Source organism: Arvicola amphibius, chromosome 10, assembly GCF_903992535.2.
Source record: "Arvicola amphibius chromosome 10, mArvAmp1.2, whole genome shotgun sequence".
Lineage (NCBI taxonomy): Eukaryota > Metazoa > Chordata > Mammalia > Rodentia > Cricetidae > Arvicola > Arvicola amphibius.
This window is the reverse complement of record NC_052056.1, coordinates 121,564,720-121,582,975: the sequence shown is the minus strand read 5'-3', so window position 1 is coordinate 121,582,975 and position 18,256 is coordinate 121,564,720. Positions and strand designations below refer to the sequence as shown.

At 50.8% G+C, this 18,256-nt stretch overlaps 1 protein-coding gene across 1 annotated transcript in view; it reads right to left on the bottom strand.

The window, feature by feature from the left end:
• Positions 1 to 937: 937 nt before the first annotated feature.
• Positions 938 to 18,256, bottom strand: part of Ssh1 (slingshot protein phosphatase 1) — a 52,091-nt gene continuing 34,772 nt past the window's right edge. The window contains exons 9-15 of the mRNA XM_038345540.1: positions 16,162 to 16,255; positions 13,459 to 13,587; positions 11,451 to 11,497; positions 10,240 to 10,386; positions 8,695 to 8,895; positions 5,144 to 5,678; positions 938 to 2,720 (exon numbers count right to left, since the gene is read on the bottom strand). Coding sequence (XP_038201468.1) covers positions 1,506 to 2,720; positions 5,144 to 5,678; positions 8,695 to 8,895; positions 10,240 to 10,386; positions 11,451 to 11,497; positions 13,459 to 13,587; positions 16,162 to 16,255 — 2,368 coding nt within the window. The 3' untranslated portion in view covers positions 938 to 1,505. The remainder of the gene's footprint in view (positions 2,721 to 5,143; positions 5,679 to 8,694; positions 8,896 to 10,239; positions 10,387 to 11,450; positions 11,498 to 13,458; positions 13,588 to 16,161; positions 16,256 to 18,256) is intronic.

Genomic DNA, 18,256 nt, shown 5'->3' with positions numbered 1-18,256 from the left:
CAGGACACCGAGGGCTACACAGAAAAAAATCATCTCAAAAAACCCAAACCCCCAATAAACCATTTCCACAGCAGAAACAAAATAAATCAGAGGAAGTCATGGTCATCTCACAGGGTGGCACATCCTAGTCTGCCAATCACCAAACCAGGCCCCTCCTCCCTCCTGTCATTCTGCCATCACTGTCTTCTTTATGGGCACCAGTTAAGGTCCCTGATTTGAACCCAGAGCCCTGGTCTCCTGCTGCATTGCGCTAACCTGTGCTAACACCTGTGTTGTGGCCCGTATTGGAGAGCTGGAGAAGAGGGAGCAGTATTTTATGGACAGGAGGGAGCACTCGCCCTGCAGGAAGGGATGCGTGCAAACATCTGTGAGGCTTTGTCAATAGACCCACTACTCCAACAGTGGCTCCTGGAGAGGGCCCACGAAGAGTATCCCATTACTGACATGACCTTCCTCTCACCGGATGTAGAGATGGCACCTAATGAGCCTGGTGTGAGAAGGCGGGGGATGGTCACAGTGTCTCAGTAGAATGATCCATACCCCAGACCCACAATCTCATAGACATGAGCTTGTCCCAATCCCAAACGTAACAATGTCTTGTTAGCAGCAGACATGGCTCAGCGATGCCTGGAGTCCTTCCTCATGACTGAGTGATGTAAGCTCGATGCTAGAAGCTGACTGAGGGCTCCACATCCCCACCGTAGGTGCCAGGACGGAGGGTCACACAGATGACTGCCACTCGGTGCTTTCCTCTGACAATGTCATACAACTGTACCTGGGATGGTCAGGTTCAAAGTCTTGACACTTTTGGGGGACCTCACCCTCCAACCCCCCGCCATGATTCTCTTGGAAAAACCCTTTCAGACACAGCATTGCTCCTCAGAACAAGCCTTGGTCATTACTATTTTAAAAACAAAACACACAGTGAGAACAGAGGTAGAACTTGTGTTGTTATCTGAGAATTCTCCCTTGAGGGCAGGAACGAGCTGGGGACATGGGCTGCAGCCAAGACATTACCACGGCTCTTCTCTCACGGGCTGCGCATTAAAATATTTTGTATGTACAGACTTATCTTCTCTCCACCAGGCTGGTCTAAAACTCACTACATAGCTGAGAATGACTTCGAACTTCCAACCGCCTCCAACTCCAGTAATGGGATTATCGGGGTGTGCTACCATGCCTGGTTTTGTGGGGTGCTGGGGATGAAACCTAGGGCATGGTGCATGGTGGGCAAGACTCTAACAACCAAGACACAGCCCCAGCCTATGTGTCCGTATCTTCCCTTAGACAGGGCTTGAGGATTAGTGCTGTCTCCTGGCTGAGAGTTTCTAGGTCGCCAAGCCCCGTTCTGGGTCTCCTTCCTGTGTGCTATGTTACTTGTTTTTCCCCTCTGCTCTTTGGCAAGAGTGAGGGAAGCCTGGATGACTGAAGCTAACGCAAATCAAGACGTGTGTGACGTGTGACCAGGACACCGTGAGAACCTCAGCCCGCATGGCGGAATGCGCTCAGCTTTCATTCATCCTCGACAGGCTTCTCAAGTTTTCCGGGACAGACTTCCCTGATGGTTTACAGGCTGCAGAGGGGTCCCTCGGAGTGGCCTGCGGTTCGTGCAAGAAGGAAGGGTGACCGTACTTGGCATCCTGCGAGTCGGCGATGGTCGACGTGTCAGCCTCACTGGACAGGTCCTCTGTGGAGAAGTTGAGACTTCCCAGCTTGGCGAGGGAGTGGGAACGTTTCAGTGGGGACGACACAGTGAGACCAGCCAGCCGGAGTCGCGTCTCGATCTCCTGCGCCCGCTGCTTCACTAGGCCCGGCTTTCCTCGGATACTGTGGATGCTGTCGCTGCTGGAGCTCCGGGTCAGGTTGGAACTCATGGAGGAGGAGGTGGGGGTGTAGCACATGGTCTTCAGGAAGTCTTTTGAGAAGTTACTGGTGTGATCTAGGCGGAGGAGGGTAGGAGTTGGGCTCTTCACCAAGGCTCCTTCTGGAGGTTTCTCATCAGCCCCTGCTTGGCTGCACAGGGCTAGGTGTCCAGGCTCCTGGCCCTCCTCAGGGATGCTGGCCTCCAGCCTGCTGGTGGCACTGTCCCTGCAGGTAGACGGTGGGTCTGAAGGCAGGCTCTTCAACCTCTCTAGTTCTTTGGTGTGCTTTCGAACCAGGCCCGCCTTCTGCAGCTGGATGATGGACTCCTGATGCTGCATCAGGTAGCTATTGGTGCTCGGCTTCTCTGCCTCATTACTGAACAGAAGCCTCAGGTCCTTAGCTGGCTTCGTTTCTTTCTTAGTTGACAATTCTTCCTTCACTGCTTCCATGTTGGCGGTGTGCTTATCACAGTGAGAATTCTTCAACAGGAGGGACTTTGGAAGGACTTTTGAGGTTTCTCTGGAAGGCTCTAGAAGGCTTGCTGGTGGTTCTGGGGAAGCCCCAGTTCCGGAGCCACTGATGTCTGGCTTCCTTGAGCCTGCTGGTAACAGGAATGGAGGAGCGTTGGCTGGACCAGAGGCCAGCCTCTCTGGAGCTTGGGACCTGCAGCTCGTGTGGGCCATCGGGGAAGATGCGCCATGGGGCAGGAAGGCTGGCTGGGTGCAGATGGCGGGAACACTGGGGTCTTCGTGCCGTTCTGTGGAGGCCTCAGGAGCCCCGCCAGCAGGGTACACGCAGTCAGCACAGGATGTGTAGGAAGGCTTCACTTTACTGAGGATTCCAAACACAGCATCGTGCTGCAAGCGACAAGAGCACCATGAGCAAGCGTGATCCCGAGCCAGAGACCAAAAGGACAAAGTGGGCCGCTGTGGCAGGGGTGCATAGGGATGGCCGGCACTGTGTATATGTGTGTGTATGTGGGGGGCAGGGTTAGTGCTTTCATTTGTTCAGGATTCAAGACTGTTTGGAACACACTGATCATGAAAGACAGAGGTTCTAGAGGCCTAAGGGATGCTGATACTGACTTTCCACAAGTCAAAATGATGACCTGGGTGAACCTTAAGCCACGGGGCTGGGACAGAGCCTAGGACCTCCCTTCTCAGTCTGTCTCTGCCATCAGCCAAGGCGACCCTTCCCTGGCCATGGTCTGTTCTGGAAAGAAGAGGCATTGGAGAAGGGAGTGACAGGGCTGGAGAGCCAGCTAATGCTCTTTCAGAGGACCTGGGTTCAGTCCCCAGCACCCACGTCACACAGCTCACAGTGGAACTCCAGCTGCAGGGTAGCCATTGCCTCTGGCTCCCCAAAACTCTGGCACGCATGCGTATAAACCTACACACCAACACATAATTTAGAATAAAATTTAAAAACCAAACAACTAGAATTTAAAAAGCAAACAGAGGACAATAAAGCAGCATAGAAAGGAGGTTCTCTACGGCAGAGGCGACTGCACCCGGGGTAACTGCATCCTAAATACAGAGTCCTTCCTAGTCAGCCCAAAGCATAACTTGGGGACTATCAACCTGCCATGGTCATTATAACCTGGGGACAGGCAGAAACGGCTCTTGGACTGCCTCCAACTCACACACATGTAACTACACCTTACACCATCTCCCAAGGACATTACTTGCTTTTTGGTCACTGGGACAAGGACTTCTCTCTGTCCTCCCTGCCAGGACAACCCCTTACCAGCTCAAAGGCCAACAACGATGACGAAGGTGAGAAGCATACGGGTGGCTTTCCCAGCCGCCTGACTGGGAGAGCCCATAGCTAGCAGAAAGGAGCCTTTCAGGTGACGGCTGTGGAGGAGTCTCAATTCTGCCACGATTCCAAGAGATTAATACCTTTCTGTGTAGCCAAGTCCAGTCTCAGGCTCACAGGCTCTGCTGCCACCTATGCCTCTTCTTAAGGAGTCCCCGGTGCTTCCCCATGTCACCAACTCCTGTCCGCATCTGTCACTGCTGCCTCATGCAGCTCCTGCCCCTCACATACCGAATTCTCTACCCAGATCCTGCCTCTCAATACACCATTGCTTCTCAGCCTGTGCCTAGCAAGCTGCCCTCCATCAGGCCATGAATGCTCTTCCACCCCTCCCTGAGTCAAGCTCTGTTTTGCTGTGCCCTCAAGTGTGCCTTCCCTTCACCCTACAAAACAGGAACCCATGCCAGCCCGGCACACCACAGTTGACAAAAGGAGTCAGGCATTCAAATGGCTGCTTGTCTCCAGGTTCAGTCCTGGTGGGTCTTGGTGCTGGGTCCACTGAGCCCTTACCCTACTCTCCTGGTCACCGTCCAGTGACTCAGAGTCAGGCCGCTGGGGCTAACCACAGCACCACTGGCTCAGACAAAGGCATTTTATATCATCTGTCCTCTCTAAGGGAAGTGGTGGGCAGTGGAGGAGGCATGCAGTTCCTTTCTGGTCAGGAACATATTTCATTACTCAGAGGCCAGCAAACAGATGAACTGCCCAGGGTGGTTAGTTGTATTTTTTTTTGTTTTGTTTTGTTTTGTTCTGTTTTAGCTTAGCATTGGAGCTGAATGTTAATTACAAACTAACTTTCTACTTCAGTGTCTCCCTGAGAGTCTTCATTGCAGTCATGGCAAAGGGACAGAAAGTTCCCGGCCCCAAGCCTTTGGTGAGTACTGAGGGGCAGACAGACCCCCCCCCCCCCCCGCCCCAGGTCATGGAAGTTATAAAGGGTGCGGGACCAGCCACTCTCTGAGCAGCCAGAAGTTGGAGTGAAGGCTCCCCGGACATCATCCCCCAAGGCTGGCAGCTTTAAGGGACACAAGGAGCAAAGCACTAACGTGAGCTGGAAGATGGACAGCACCGCCTCTACTGTCACATAACAGAGCGTCAGGAAGGGAACGCTACCTCTGGGATTTGTTTCAAAGCCATCCAAGGCGAGAGAGTTGGGGGGCTGTGGCAGGTGCAGAGATGAATCAGGAACATCACATTATCGATGCAGGGGTGAACTGGGGTGATGAAACAAGTCGGAAGCCCCACTGTGGATGAGGGGGTATCACAAGGCTTAGGTATCCCTTACACATGGCCTATCCACTAGCGAGGCACATGCTATACAGTCAGGTGGTAACAGTCTCCTCCTGAAATAAACCCTGCGGGATGAAGCGAGAACTGCAGCCCCGCAGGGCGGCCCAGGAGGAGCTCTGTGGGGTGGGGTAGAAGTGGCATGGCATGCTGTACCACGATGGTCCCCGCCTACCTCGAAGTCATCGGGGCAGCTCCTCTTGCTGTTGTTATTGTTTAGGTTTTCCTGGTCGAGCTGGGTGGAGGCCCGCCTCCACCTCCCCGCTCTCTGGTCACACTTCTTCTCCATCTCCCCCACCTGTGGCAAGGAGCCACTGAGGGCTTTGGGGCTCCCGAAGTCTAGCTTCCTCTTTACATCCTTCTCACAGTGCCTGCCTCCTTCCTGGGAATGCTGGACCAGTCTGTGCACCTCCACCGGCTGAGCGGCGTCCTCCAGCAGAGCATCCCGCTCCAGATCCTCGAGGTGGACCAGGCTGCCTGCGTCATCGTGGTGGGGGAGGAGGAGGGGATCTGAGAGTCTTCGGAAACAACAAGGGAGAGAGGGTCCTCCTGGGGCCTGGCTTCCTGCAAGCCCGGGCTGGGTGGTGTCATCCAAGCATGGCAGCCGGGTATCCAGGGCATCATCTAGGGTCTCTGGCAAGAACTCGTTGGGCTCTGCTGCAGGGTCATCTGCAGGCTGCTGGCGCCACAGCTTGTTGTGCCGTTGCTTACTATGGGGAGAAAGAGCAGGCGGTGAGCTGAGGGGAAGCAGCAGATCCTAGCAGGAAGGCAGGGAGAACAAGCAGCGGGCAGCCTGCATCAGACGGGTGCGGTAGGCAGAGCTCCCCTTCGTCCATTCTCCAGGGCACACAGGGATGAAAGCACCCTCAGTCACCATGGCTGACATGAGAAGCCTTTCGGCTTCCCCTTACTGTGTGGGGACAATGGTGGCAGATGCAGTGGGAGTTTTGCCTAGAGGTCCTTTTGTCTTCATGTCTGTGTCTTTCTCACCGTGTGAATCTGGTCAAGTCACTAATGGTTCTCACTCAGCTTCTGTGACCCATGAGAGTAACCATCATTTGAGAAAACTCAGGGGTCAAAGCAGAGAGAGTGTTATGTTCTCGAACACTACCATACTGGGGAAGATTTCAAACTTCTAAGTATTTGTTTCAGGCAGAAACTAGAGGTCCATTTTTAACAATTTCCTCTTCTTCCTTTCTTCCTTTCTTCCTTCCTTCCTTCCTTCCTTCCTTCCTTCCTTCCTTCCTTCCTTCCTTCCTTCCAATCAGGATCTATTTAGCTCAGGCTAGCTCCAAACTTATGATGTAATAAGTTCTACCTCTTCCTTCTAATTGCTGGAACTATATCCTGGCTTGAAAGAATTCGCCTGATGTTTCTATTATTACTTTTCATATGGAGATGGGCATATATGTAAGCATATATCACTGGGTTACATACCTAGCCTATGGCATTAAAAAGACAGTTATTTTTTACAGAATCTTGAGAATTTCATACCATATATTTGATCATATTCACCCCAGCTTCCACTGCCCCCAGATTGTTATCTTTCTTTTAAATTTTTTGAGATGGAGTTTCTCTGTGTAGCCCTGGCTGTCCTAGAACTCACTTTGTAAACCAGGCTATAAACCTCGAACTCACAGATCCACCTGCCTCTGCCTCCCAAGTGCTGGGATTAAAGGCGTGCACCACCACCACCAAGCCTGGTGTGTATTCTTATTTAAAACAGGCTTCTAAGCCCAGTTTGTGTTGCCATTACTCATGGGTGTAGGGCATCCACGAGAACATGGGTGACCTAGGCGCCTGCCCTAGAAGCAATTAACTCTCAACAGTTGCTAAGTTAGGGGGCAGGGACTGGCACTGTTTTTATAACACGTTTGATGGTACAAGCCAAGAATAAAAGAGAGAAAAGAGCTTTACAGTGACAGAGGCAGTCAACTAAGGTCACCTCCACCTCCCAAGGACTTGGAAATAAAATCCACACTGTTGGGATACGAGGGTGAGCAGCTACACCCACTGGAGAAGCTGCTCCTCAGTCACTGTCCCTTTCCTCGAGGGCGCCACGCCGTGTACTGCTGTGGGCCTACAGGGGACCCTCGGCGAGGCTGTGGCTGGGAAGGCGTCAGGTGACCCGAGAGGCCAAAGGAGAGCAGGTGCTTCTCTCCCTCTTTCTCCTCCAGTTGCCCAGGGACCTGACAGAGTCTCTGAATGACATCAAACAATCCAGAGGTGGCTGCGGTGGTTCTCCGAGCCTGTTCATCCCTGCCAGAGCAGTCCTTCCCTAAACCTGTCCCAGGAACTGAAGGACTCAGCCTCTGGATTCCCAACCCCAGTCAGAAATAATCCGGTGGCTGCCTCTAAACAGACTGGACACGGAGCAGGGAGAAAGTGAGTCCTCAGATACTGGCATCCGCCCCAGAAGCCTGAGGTGCTGGGGAACCCTCACTGCCCTGACAGGGGCCCCAGCAACAACTGCTCTCTCCTGCGGCAGCCAACACATGTAGGTGTAAATCTCTCTCTTGGCACCCAGGAGCCAACTGTGATAGGAGACAAGTTGTCCTTTCAGCGCTGGCTCCTTCTGCTCACTTGGGAAATGAGAAACCAAAACTTACTTAGAGGTGGGAGACAGATTCAGCAGCGACATTTATTAACTTACCAGAAGTCAGCTTGTCAAGGACCTGTAGTGACTGCTCGTGCAATCTCAGAGCCCTGCCACTTTGAAAACTGCACTGACTTTTACACACTCACAACAGCACACTACGATCTGTCTCCATAACTGTGCACAGCACACAATAAGCATTACCGGCCATCACAGCTGAACTGTCCCTTCTCCAGCCTTTGGTCACTAACAACACCACATTCTCCATCTCTAGGGACCTCATACAAGCATGGGGCCACAGTTTTTCCTGATGGCCCCAAAATTTCTTCAGGGTGTACCACACATGTCAGAATTTCTTTCCTTCCTTTCTGATGGAGCGGGAAGGAGATGGGGTCTTGGTATTGGGCAGAAATTATTAGCTTTGAAGTTCTGGGGCAGGCAGTCTTCTAGCTTTAGTTCCCCAAGCAGCGTGGCCTACGATCAGGAGCTTTTTCATCTGATTCTAACTGCCTTCCTTCGGTAGGCAGAGGGAGATTCCTATACACACTCCCTGCTTATTTATCCACCCATCCACCAAGGAACTCGTGGGCAGCCTTCCCCTTTGGGCTACTGTGAATTACACTGTCATCAACACAACTCTCTGAGTCCCCAGATTTCTACGCTCCTGGTGAAGCGGAGTTTTTGGATCATGCAATGGTCCTCCTAAAGGTTTCTGAGGGACCGTGAGCATCTGATACCTGTGTGTCAAATCCTTAACCCTGAAGAAGGGACTGGGCTTGGGGAAGGCTGCTAGGCTCGCCTGCGGAGAACCTGGCCTCTTCAATCCCCAGGTCTGGCGTAAAGCAGGTGCTGAGGAAAGGAATATGCTCAACCCACACGACACACCAGGACGCGCCCTGGATGGCGTGTAGGCACCTTCCCTTGCCCAGTAAGAGAGTTTCTACAAGTGCCAACAAAATCAAAACGGATCCCTCCTGGAAACCACTAATCACAACCCCAACAATAGCTGCTCTTTTTCCAAGCCAGCTCCCGAGAGGCTGGTTTCCAGTTGTGGAAGCTCCTGCCAGGCTGACAGAAGAGCGGAATGCCCAGGGCTTGGTGTGCCAGTCTGTCTCTAGGTACGTACTTACCTTGCATCCAAGATGCCTTCATACTCAGACAGCTGCCTCATAAAGCCTGCGTTGGGCCGCGTGATGCTACGCTTCTGCTTCACATAGTTATACGCTTTCTCCAGGGGCCAGCCAAATTCCTTCATCGCATAGGCTATGACCGTGGATGCAGATCGGCTGACGCCCATTTTGCAATGGACCAGGCACTTGGAATGATTTCTCCTGCAGGGATTTGGGGTGGGGGTTAAGAGCAAGGATTAAGAGCCGCCCCTGACTTACCACTCGGGTTTTACTAGCCAATTTCATTTTTAAAGTTATCGCATAGTTCCAATCCTTCTCTGCCCTAATGTTTATGGAACAGATCTCACACACCCTCTAAAGGAAATAACTTTGCTGTGAAATCAATTAGCACACAATGGGGGAACAGATGAATCCGCACAGGCCTGCTTCCAAACAGTCTCCCCCGTTGCTGGGATAAGTGAGGCCGCCTACAGTTGCTTCCAGGGCCGCACCCGGACAGTCCAGCTGCTGCAGCAGTTGGAGGCCCTGAATGAGCTACTGTAGAAAACGGGGTCAGCGAGGCAAAAATGCTGCACCCTGGGGAAAGAGTGAGCACCTGGAGGGAGCGCAAGGATGACAGCAACCTGGCCAGAGAACCACTGAGCCAGGGGAAGACGGGGCCAATGATCCGGCTACTTGTAAGAAGGCAGTGCTGGCCTGGGCACAGCTGATTTACCAGGTACACAAGGGACAATGATCCTCTCCCTGATGGAGAGGGTGAAGACACGCCAGGCTGGCTGAGGTTGCACCTGGGAAGCTGAGGTGGGGTGAGCAGGCTCCAATTTCCTACACTAGGGTTCAATCCCATCCCCACAACACTGCTCCTCCCTGCCTTCCACATGCACAAGCAAGGAGTCTGGAGTCTGTGCCCCGGGAAAGCAAGCGAAGTGGCATTCGGTAAGGACACCTTGTAGCTCTGACAGGGAGACTCCATCAGAAGGGGGTTCTTCTCCACAGCACGGGGGGTGTGTGTGTGTGTGTGTGTGTATCTTTGCTTTGGACTTCAATATAACAGTTGCTCCAAAGGAGAATAAGGAGGGGGCTGGGGCTCAGGAGGTGTGGAGATAGCCTCATCTTGGGACTGCCCATCTAGGCACACAGGAACATGGAATCCCCCCACCCCCGTACTATTTGGGGGAGCTGTCCAAGAGTTCTAGGCCCAGCATGCGCTAGCCCTTTCCAGGATGCCCCAGAGAGCTACCTAGTGGCACTTGGTATTGGAATCAGAGTTAATGATGAAAACTGGGCTCAATGTCACAATCATGGGCAGGTGGGAGAGAATATGAAGGCACACTGTGGACAAGGCCAATCCTTGCCTGTTCGCTTTGGTGCCTGGTGTCCTGTTGCTAAAACCAAAGGCCCACCAGATAGAAAAGCCTCTCCCGGCATTGGGCATCTATATCATGACCACCTACCCCACGAGCAGGGCTGCCTACTTCCACGCCATCTAGCCTGCCACTCGTCTCTGCCCACCTGTTCCTCCTAAGACCAATATCCCAAACTTACTTCGCTTTGTTTATAAAATGATAGGCCTCGTTCCAGTGGGCCAGGAGGTCTGTGGTCTCCTCATCGTAGACTCGGATGTTATGGTATGCAAATAAGCCAGGGAAAAAATTGTCTATTTCTCTAGTGACATTTAAAATGTAGTCAACCCTGCAGAGAAAAGAAGCAAATAGCCTACAGAATCAGAATGAGAAGCAAGGAAAACAAAATCACAAAAAACTGGCAGAGAAAGTCAATTTCTATACACACACTACAGGGCGTTATGTTCCTAATGAAACTGGTTTTGCTTAACAGTCATTTCCATGTGTTTCCTCCACATGACAGGAATGTATTATTTTTTTTTAAATGCCATACTAAAACCCCTTTGCAAAAAAAAAAAAAAAAGCCTCCACTCTCTTTTGCTAAAAGGCAGAATATGCCCTTCTGTTACTCATGCTCTAAATGAGAGCATCCACTAACTCAAACCCCATAGCCCCTCACCCTTAAACAGTACATTCATTTCTAGAAAACCAAAACAATTTTGGTAATTGGAAACGTTTCAAATAGGTTTCACCATAAATGACAACGAATCACGTATTTACTCCCAGTAAGATGGAATCATAAAGTCTAGCCTCTCACTGACGACCGCTCTGCTGACCGGAGGTCCTAAGGATGTATTTTAAGCTCTGTTTAGTCTCGGTTTTCAACTGCAGTAAGTTCCAGAAGGCCAGCAGGCACATCAGGCCGACCACAGAATGGTGATTTTGTGGCTGTCACTCCTGCTGCTGAGCATTTCTCAGAGACAGTGGGGAGTGTCAGTCACAAGATTCCACCAGGCACCAAGTATTGCCAGGAGTGCTCCAGTTTTCAGAATTGCTGATGGACCAAAAGATCAACAGAGATGTGTGTCCACACTCGGGTTCTAAGCAATTCTTCTGGGGAGTGAGGCTGTGGGAGTGAGCTCAGAGCCTGCCCAGGGCCAGGCTGTTCTCCATTCCACAGTGTGATTAAGCTGTTCCTGGATCTCCCTGACCCCCCGCCCAGTCACCTAAGACTCCAGGAAAAATCTAGAGCCCATGGATCCCTCTGGGTAGCATTCTGAAGCACATGAGATGCTCCAGCCACTGCAGAGACCAGGCTGAGGCAGTCAGGGTGGGCAGGCAGTGTCTGTAGTCTCCACGGAGTAGCGATGCCTAAGCTGCCTAGAGAGATGGGGAAGAGGGGAGCAGACTCACCCTGAGCCCTGCAGCTCTTCCAGATTGGATGCATTCCACTCGGAACCCTGGGGGACAGATCACACAAACCCCTGTGAGTGTCACAGAGCTGCTTGTGGGATGCACGGGGCCCTGACAGTGGAGCCTCAGCCTCACAGCAGAAAGAAGGATCAGAAAGAATCAGGAGAGGCAGGAGTCTAAGAGGAAGGTGGTCTTCTTCCCATTTCATGGAAGCCTGCTTGACAGCCCCCAATCTTCTTAGCCAGCATGGGTACAGCCACCACAGGCAGTGACCTGAAACCTCACCATCAGCTATGGAGGGGGAGGGGGGGGAGGGAGACACAGACTCCTCTCCCTTTCCTGGCAATTATTTTGGTATTAATTTTAAAAGTCCCCACCCTCTGATCCTGAGGGGATGACTGGGGCTCACACAGATTTAGGAACATGGGCATTTAGGGTTATTCACAGGAAAACAACAGGAACCCAAAGGTCTAATAGGATGGAACCAATAAGATAAATGGCAACAGATCCTTAAGATGGGCATTTCAAAAGAAACCATGCCAGTTCCAAGTAGCAAAGGCAGGAGGATTGCCATGAATTTGAAACTGAAGGTCAATCAGGGATATACAGTGAGACCAAACAAAACAAGCCAGGGGATGGTAGTGAAGGCCTTTAATTCTAGCACTTGTGAGACAGAGGCAGGTGGATCTCTAGGTTCAGGGCCAGGCCAGCCTGGTCTATACAGTGAGTTCCAGTATAGCCAGGGCTACACAGAGAAACCCTGATTCAAAAACCAAAAACCAACCCAGAAATAAAATAAATAAATCATCATGTTAGTGTAAGGAATAAGCCAAGAGGAACATGACCTATGAACCCGAGCAGAGACGGCACTGTCTCTCTTTCTACACAGGCATCAGAGAAACAGTGTTCGGGGCCTGGGTTCTAATCCTAATACCACAAGAAACAGAAAAATGGAAACATCAACACATCAAAATGCTATGAGTGACTGACTCCCTCAGCGTGGGAGATGGGGAATAACCGTACTCTTCCCAAATGTCCACAGAATGCATGACTGGATACTTTTACACTTTTACAAACTGTATCATTAAAAACTCCTCTATTCCTGATCTTTCAAGGAACACAGAAGAGAAACATGAAGAAGCAATTGCTACTCTGGAAATGCAGAGGTCTGCAGTCCTGGCAAGCATAGGTCTGCAGTCCTGGCAAGCATGGCCTGCTATCTCCGTCTCCTGCCGATTTTCTCTCCTGGGAAGCTCAATGGATATCTCAATGGATAAAGCATGAAATCTGTTCATGCAGGAAGACTCAAATATAAACAAGAACATAAAGATGCATTCAACACTCAGGAGGCTGAAGCAGAAGATCACAAAGTCTGGGCTAGCCTGAGCTACATACGGAGCTAGCTCCTGTCTCAAAAGCCCTCTGTTCCCACTAAAAGCCCACATAGACATATGTGTGTGTGTGCGTGTTTATGTGTTTATGGAGACTGAAGCTGTCTCCCTCAGTGGCCAAAGCTACTTCCTTCAGCTCCTGTAAGAGACATTCCTCTAACCGTAATTTCCATCCGTATTCAAAACCAGGCCTACAGAAACTGCACTCGTCACCTCCAGAATGTGTCTTATTTAACCATCACAATCACCCCATGAAAGGCAGTGGCAAGATGACTCACCATGGGCCACAGGGCAGGTGAGGTGGAGGGGGACCTTGGCCTTGCTAGGTCTGACTTTCAATTGGACTTCATGATCTCCTGGCTAGTTTTAACAACCTGTTTGCCTTTGAAAACTAGACAGTTGCCTTCTATGGATTTATGGCACGAAGACACTGAACTGGAGGTGCACAGACAACACCACGGGGTGGATCCTTCAGTGGGCTCTGGGAACAGGGCTCAGAGGGGAACAGCTCAGCCACTTGTATTTCAGATAGATGCCAAGTCTATCTTGGGGATTCGTAAGCATGTATCTGTGAGCATGCTTTCCAAACCAGATCGACCAGGGGCAGTGACTCTTACAAGATAAAGGTGGTCGAAGATAAGGGAGGGCTTGTCCATCTGGCCCAAGATGAGCAACATCTCGTTATCGATGAACTCCTTGAATTCTTTTAGGTTGCAGTTCATTTGCTTCTCCAGCTCATTGCGGATCTGTGGGCGGGACAGAACAGAGGTGATGCTGGGGCGGAACCTATTAAGAGTGATCTGCTCTAAGAACTGTGCACCTCTGTGCAGTGCTGGTTACAAAAAGGGTGAATGTGACTTCTTTATTTTGTCTAGGATAATGTGTTTAGACACAGGTAGCACATCTGTGTCCAGGATGATGTGTTTAGACACAGTAGCACATCTGTGTGGTGGCGGGCACTGTGTCCAGGATGATGTGTTTAGACATAGGATCACATCTGTGTGGTGGCGGGCACTGTGTCCAGGATAATATGTTTAGACACAGTAGCACATCTGTGTGGTGGCGGGCACTGTGTCCAGGATGATGTGTTTAGACATAGGATCACATCTGTGTGGTGGCGGGCACTGTGTCCAGGATAATATGTTTAGACACAGTAGCACATCTGTGTGGTGGCGGGCACTGTGTCCAGGATGATGTGTTTAGACATAGGATCACATCTGTGTGGTGGCGGGCACTGTGTCCAGGATAATGTGTTTAGACACAGGTAGCACATCTGTGTGGTGGTGGGCACTGTGTCTAGGATGATATGTTTAGACACAGTAGCACATCTGTGTGGTGGCGGGCACTGTGTCCAGGATGATGTGTTTAGACGCAGTAGCACATCTGTGTGGTGGCGGGCACTGTGTCCAGGATGATATGTTTAGACACAGGTAGCACATCTGTGTGGTGGCGGGCACTGTGTCCAGGATGATATGTTTAGACACAGGATCACATCTGTGTGGTGGCGGGCACTGTGTCCAGGATGATGTGTTTAGACGCAGGATCACATCTGTGTGGTGGCGGGCACTGTGTCCAGGATGATGTGTTTAGACGCAGGATCACATCTGTGTGGTGGCGGGCACTGTGTCCAGGATGATGTGTTTAGACACAGTAGCACATCTGTGTGGTGGCGGGCACTGTGTCCAGGATGATGTTTAGACACAGGATCACATCTGTGTGGTGGCGGGCACTGTGTCCAGGATAATGTGTTTAGACACAGTAGCACATCTGTGTGGTGGTGGGCACTGTGTCCAGGATGATATGTTTAGACACAGTAGCACATCTGTGTGGTGGCGGGCACTGTGTCCAGGATGATATGTTTAGACACAGGTAGCACATCTGTGTGGTGGCGGGCACTGTGTCCAGGATGATGTGTTTAGACGCAGTAGCACATCTGTGTGGTGGCGGGCACTGTGTCCAGGATGATGTGTTTAGACACAGTAGCACATCTGGATGATGTGTTTAGACACAGTAGCACATCTGTGTGGTGGCGGACACTCACACTTCATCTCCAACCTAACCCGACAGGAGGAAGCCCGACATTTTCAACAAAGAAATCTTCTTTCCTAAAATCTCTTCTACTGCGTTTAAAACTTTCACAGTGAAAAGGCAGCCGCTTTCCTGCTGAAGGCGTCACACACGGCTGTTCAAAGTGCTAATCAGTTAAAGATGAAGATTTATGTGAGGCAGGAAGACTGAGGTCAAGGCGAGCCTAGGGGATGCATGGTGAGTTCAGGCCAGCCAGACTCACAAATAACAAAATAATAAATAAATAAATAAATAAATACATACATACATACATACATACATACACTTTAAACTTCCTGTAATTTGTTGCATTCTTCAAATAAAAACAAAGGACAGGACCATCAGGACAGCTTAGCAAGTAGAAGAGCCAGCAACAAAACCCAACTGCCTGAGTTCAAGCCCCAGGATCCACATAGTGGAAGAACCCCAACTCCTGCAAGCTGTTTTCCCTCCCATACATGTGCTGTCCACCCCTCTCCAGCACCGCCCCCAATTATATATATAAGTAAATACAATAGCTTAAAACATTTTAAAGATTTTTATTTCATGAGACAGGGTCTCACTATGTAGTCCTGGCTGGCCTGGAACTCATTATGTAGACCAGGCTGGCCTTGAAGTCACAGAGAATTTCTGTCTGAGTGCTAGGATTAATGGTGTGTGCCCCTCCCCTCCCAGCCTCTAGATTTGTTTGAGGGTTCTGCCTGTAGGTATGTCTGTGCACCACCTGCATGCAGTACCTGCAGAGGCCAGCTGAGGGCGTCAGATCTCCTGGAGATGGAGTTACAGATGGCTCTAATGCTCTTCACCAAGGAGCCGTCTCTTTAATGCCCACAGCATCTCCCTCTCCCAAGCAAGGGACAAAACAAAGACTGATCCAGGAGGGCTTAAAAGGTAGAGGGAGCAGTCTGAGATGGCACAGGCCGGGGGGTGGGGGGCACACAAAAGCAGGAAAGGGCATGAAAGGCTGAGGTTCCCTGGATGAACCTAGGACCTTCTACAACCTCCCCCAGGGCTCAGAGAGGGCCGACAGTCTGCCCATGATCTCTGGAGTCAGACTGAAGTCTAACTCTAAGCCTGGGTCCTCCACAGCCCCTAGTGCCACTACAGGGAAAAATGCAGGGACGCCTCCAGAGTGGACAAACGGATACGTGCCAACACCGGAAGGTACCGGGCCGGCCTCTGCTTGGAACCTGGCAAGACACACATGCACAAGAGGCTTGGGCCTGCTATGGGCAGGGGCAGGGGTCTCTTACTTCCTTAGAAGTCACATTTTCAAGGTCCTGGCTCATCATGATGCTCCGGAGCTTGGCTTTAATGAGACGCTCAGTTCTTTCCCCCTCAGTTGGCCTGGAAAGGAAACGGACAGAAGGAATCTCAGACGGACGTCAGACCCTCACGGGTCTGACCTCTGCCATTGTGGATGTGTGTACAGTGTCTGGAGAAGTAGAGAAGCTCCACCTCCAGTCCCCACAGGAGCCCAGTGTGGAAAGAGAGCAGGCCAGTGGGCAGAGGACTGGCTCCTCACACAGGCCACACGCTGTAACTGCCTACATCCCTACACCCTTGGGCCATCTCCACTTGCCACTCCTATCTGGGGCACTGCTGCACGAGTCCTCACGTGAAATCCAAGTCTGTGAAACCTCATAATGTCTGCATGCCAGCCCTGTTAATTAACTCCTAGGGTCATGGGGACTGGGACAGTCCTCCCCCCAATGACTTCAAAAGTCTCAAACGGCCATCGTCATTTCATCTCAAGAATTCTTGGTGGCGTCTGGCAGTCTGAGCAACTCTTCTCTTCAAACTAGTCTCCCAGCTGACACCTCCCTGAGGGAGTGGGACCCTGACCCCTGAGAAGCCAGAGAATGTGGCCTTAGTCGCTTTCTCTGTTGAGGAAGTTGTGAAGGCAGACAGTCCTCTGGACCAAGGCAGTGGGCTGAATTTGCTACTACCGACCCGTGGGGACACAGTCTGGGCACAGAGCACAAGCAGAGGGAGGGGCATCCAGGGTGGCGAATCTCTGTGGTGATCTGACTGAAGCACAGGATCACGCCTCACAAATGCACTCATCAAATCCAGTGTTGTAAAGGGCGGACGTGCATGAGAGGGAGAGGGAGAGGGAGGGAGGGAGAGAGAGAGAGAGAGAGAGAGAGAGAGAGAGAGAGAGGATGTGGGAGAGTCTTCTGTTTGAGTTGATTTCATTGGCTAATAAAGAAACTGCCTGGCCCATTTGATAGACCGCCCCTTAGGTGGGTGGAGTAGACAGAACAGGAAGAGGAAGTGAGGTAGAAGGATCAGTCAGATGCTACGCCTCTCCTAAGTTAGACAGACTGCCATGCCTCTGCTCGGAGAGAGAGACGCAATGAAGCTCCAGCCCAAGATGGATGTACGCTAGAAACTTCCTGGTAAGGCACCACTTTGTGGTGCTACACAGATTATTAGATATGGGTTAGTCAAGACGTGAGTAAGAGGCTGGAATTAATGGGCCAGGCAGTATTTAAAAGAATACAATTTGTGTGTTGTTATTTCGGGTGTAAAGCTAAGCATGTGGGAGTAGGGCGGCCAGGAATCCGGCCCACAGCACCTCACTACAGAATGGCACCCACGTGGATAATTGAATCCACAGAAAGCCTGAGAAAGCTTGGGAAAGAATAGAGTAAAGCATGTTTTCTTGGTAGCAGCTATTTCTCAGGTTTGGCTTTGCTTGCTAGAGGTAAGAAAGCACTCTCATCTAAGAGAGGCTTCCTGACTCAGCTTTAGCTGCAAAATCTTGTAGCTCTTTTAAGAGGTCCTGCCACGAAACACTTAAACGGTGTTGATGAAAAGCTGAATGCATGTTTTTCAGTTTTCATCTGTAGCAGGAAAAAAGTTGTGCTGTTTTAAAATGCCGGCTTTCTGGGCTGTCCTGCCAGGGCAAACTCTGACTCCTTCAAGCAGGCGGTCCTGACTATGGAGCTTTTGATTGTTGTTTGATACTGTTGCAGCTTGCTTGTTGCCAGGGACCTTGAACCGTCACAGAGTTGTGGCGATAAACATGGGTACAGCTGGTACCTCTACCATGAGGCTGGAAAGCTAAGGAATGGGATGGATCTAGCTGGCAAAGCTGCGGCTTGAATCCTACCCATATTGCTCAGTAATTTAAAGGCTCGTGGTCAGAAAAAGAAAAAGAAAGATATACAGTGAAAGAAAGATTCAAAGTTAATGAAAACGTCGAAATGGTTTACTATGTGTTAAAAATCTATGCAGGCTAAAGGTTAAAGTTCTTAAAAGTAAAAAAGAAAAAAGGAAGTAGCTAGGGAGTGGTGGCAGACACCTTTAATCCCAACACTTGGGAGGCAGAGGTAGATTGAC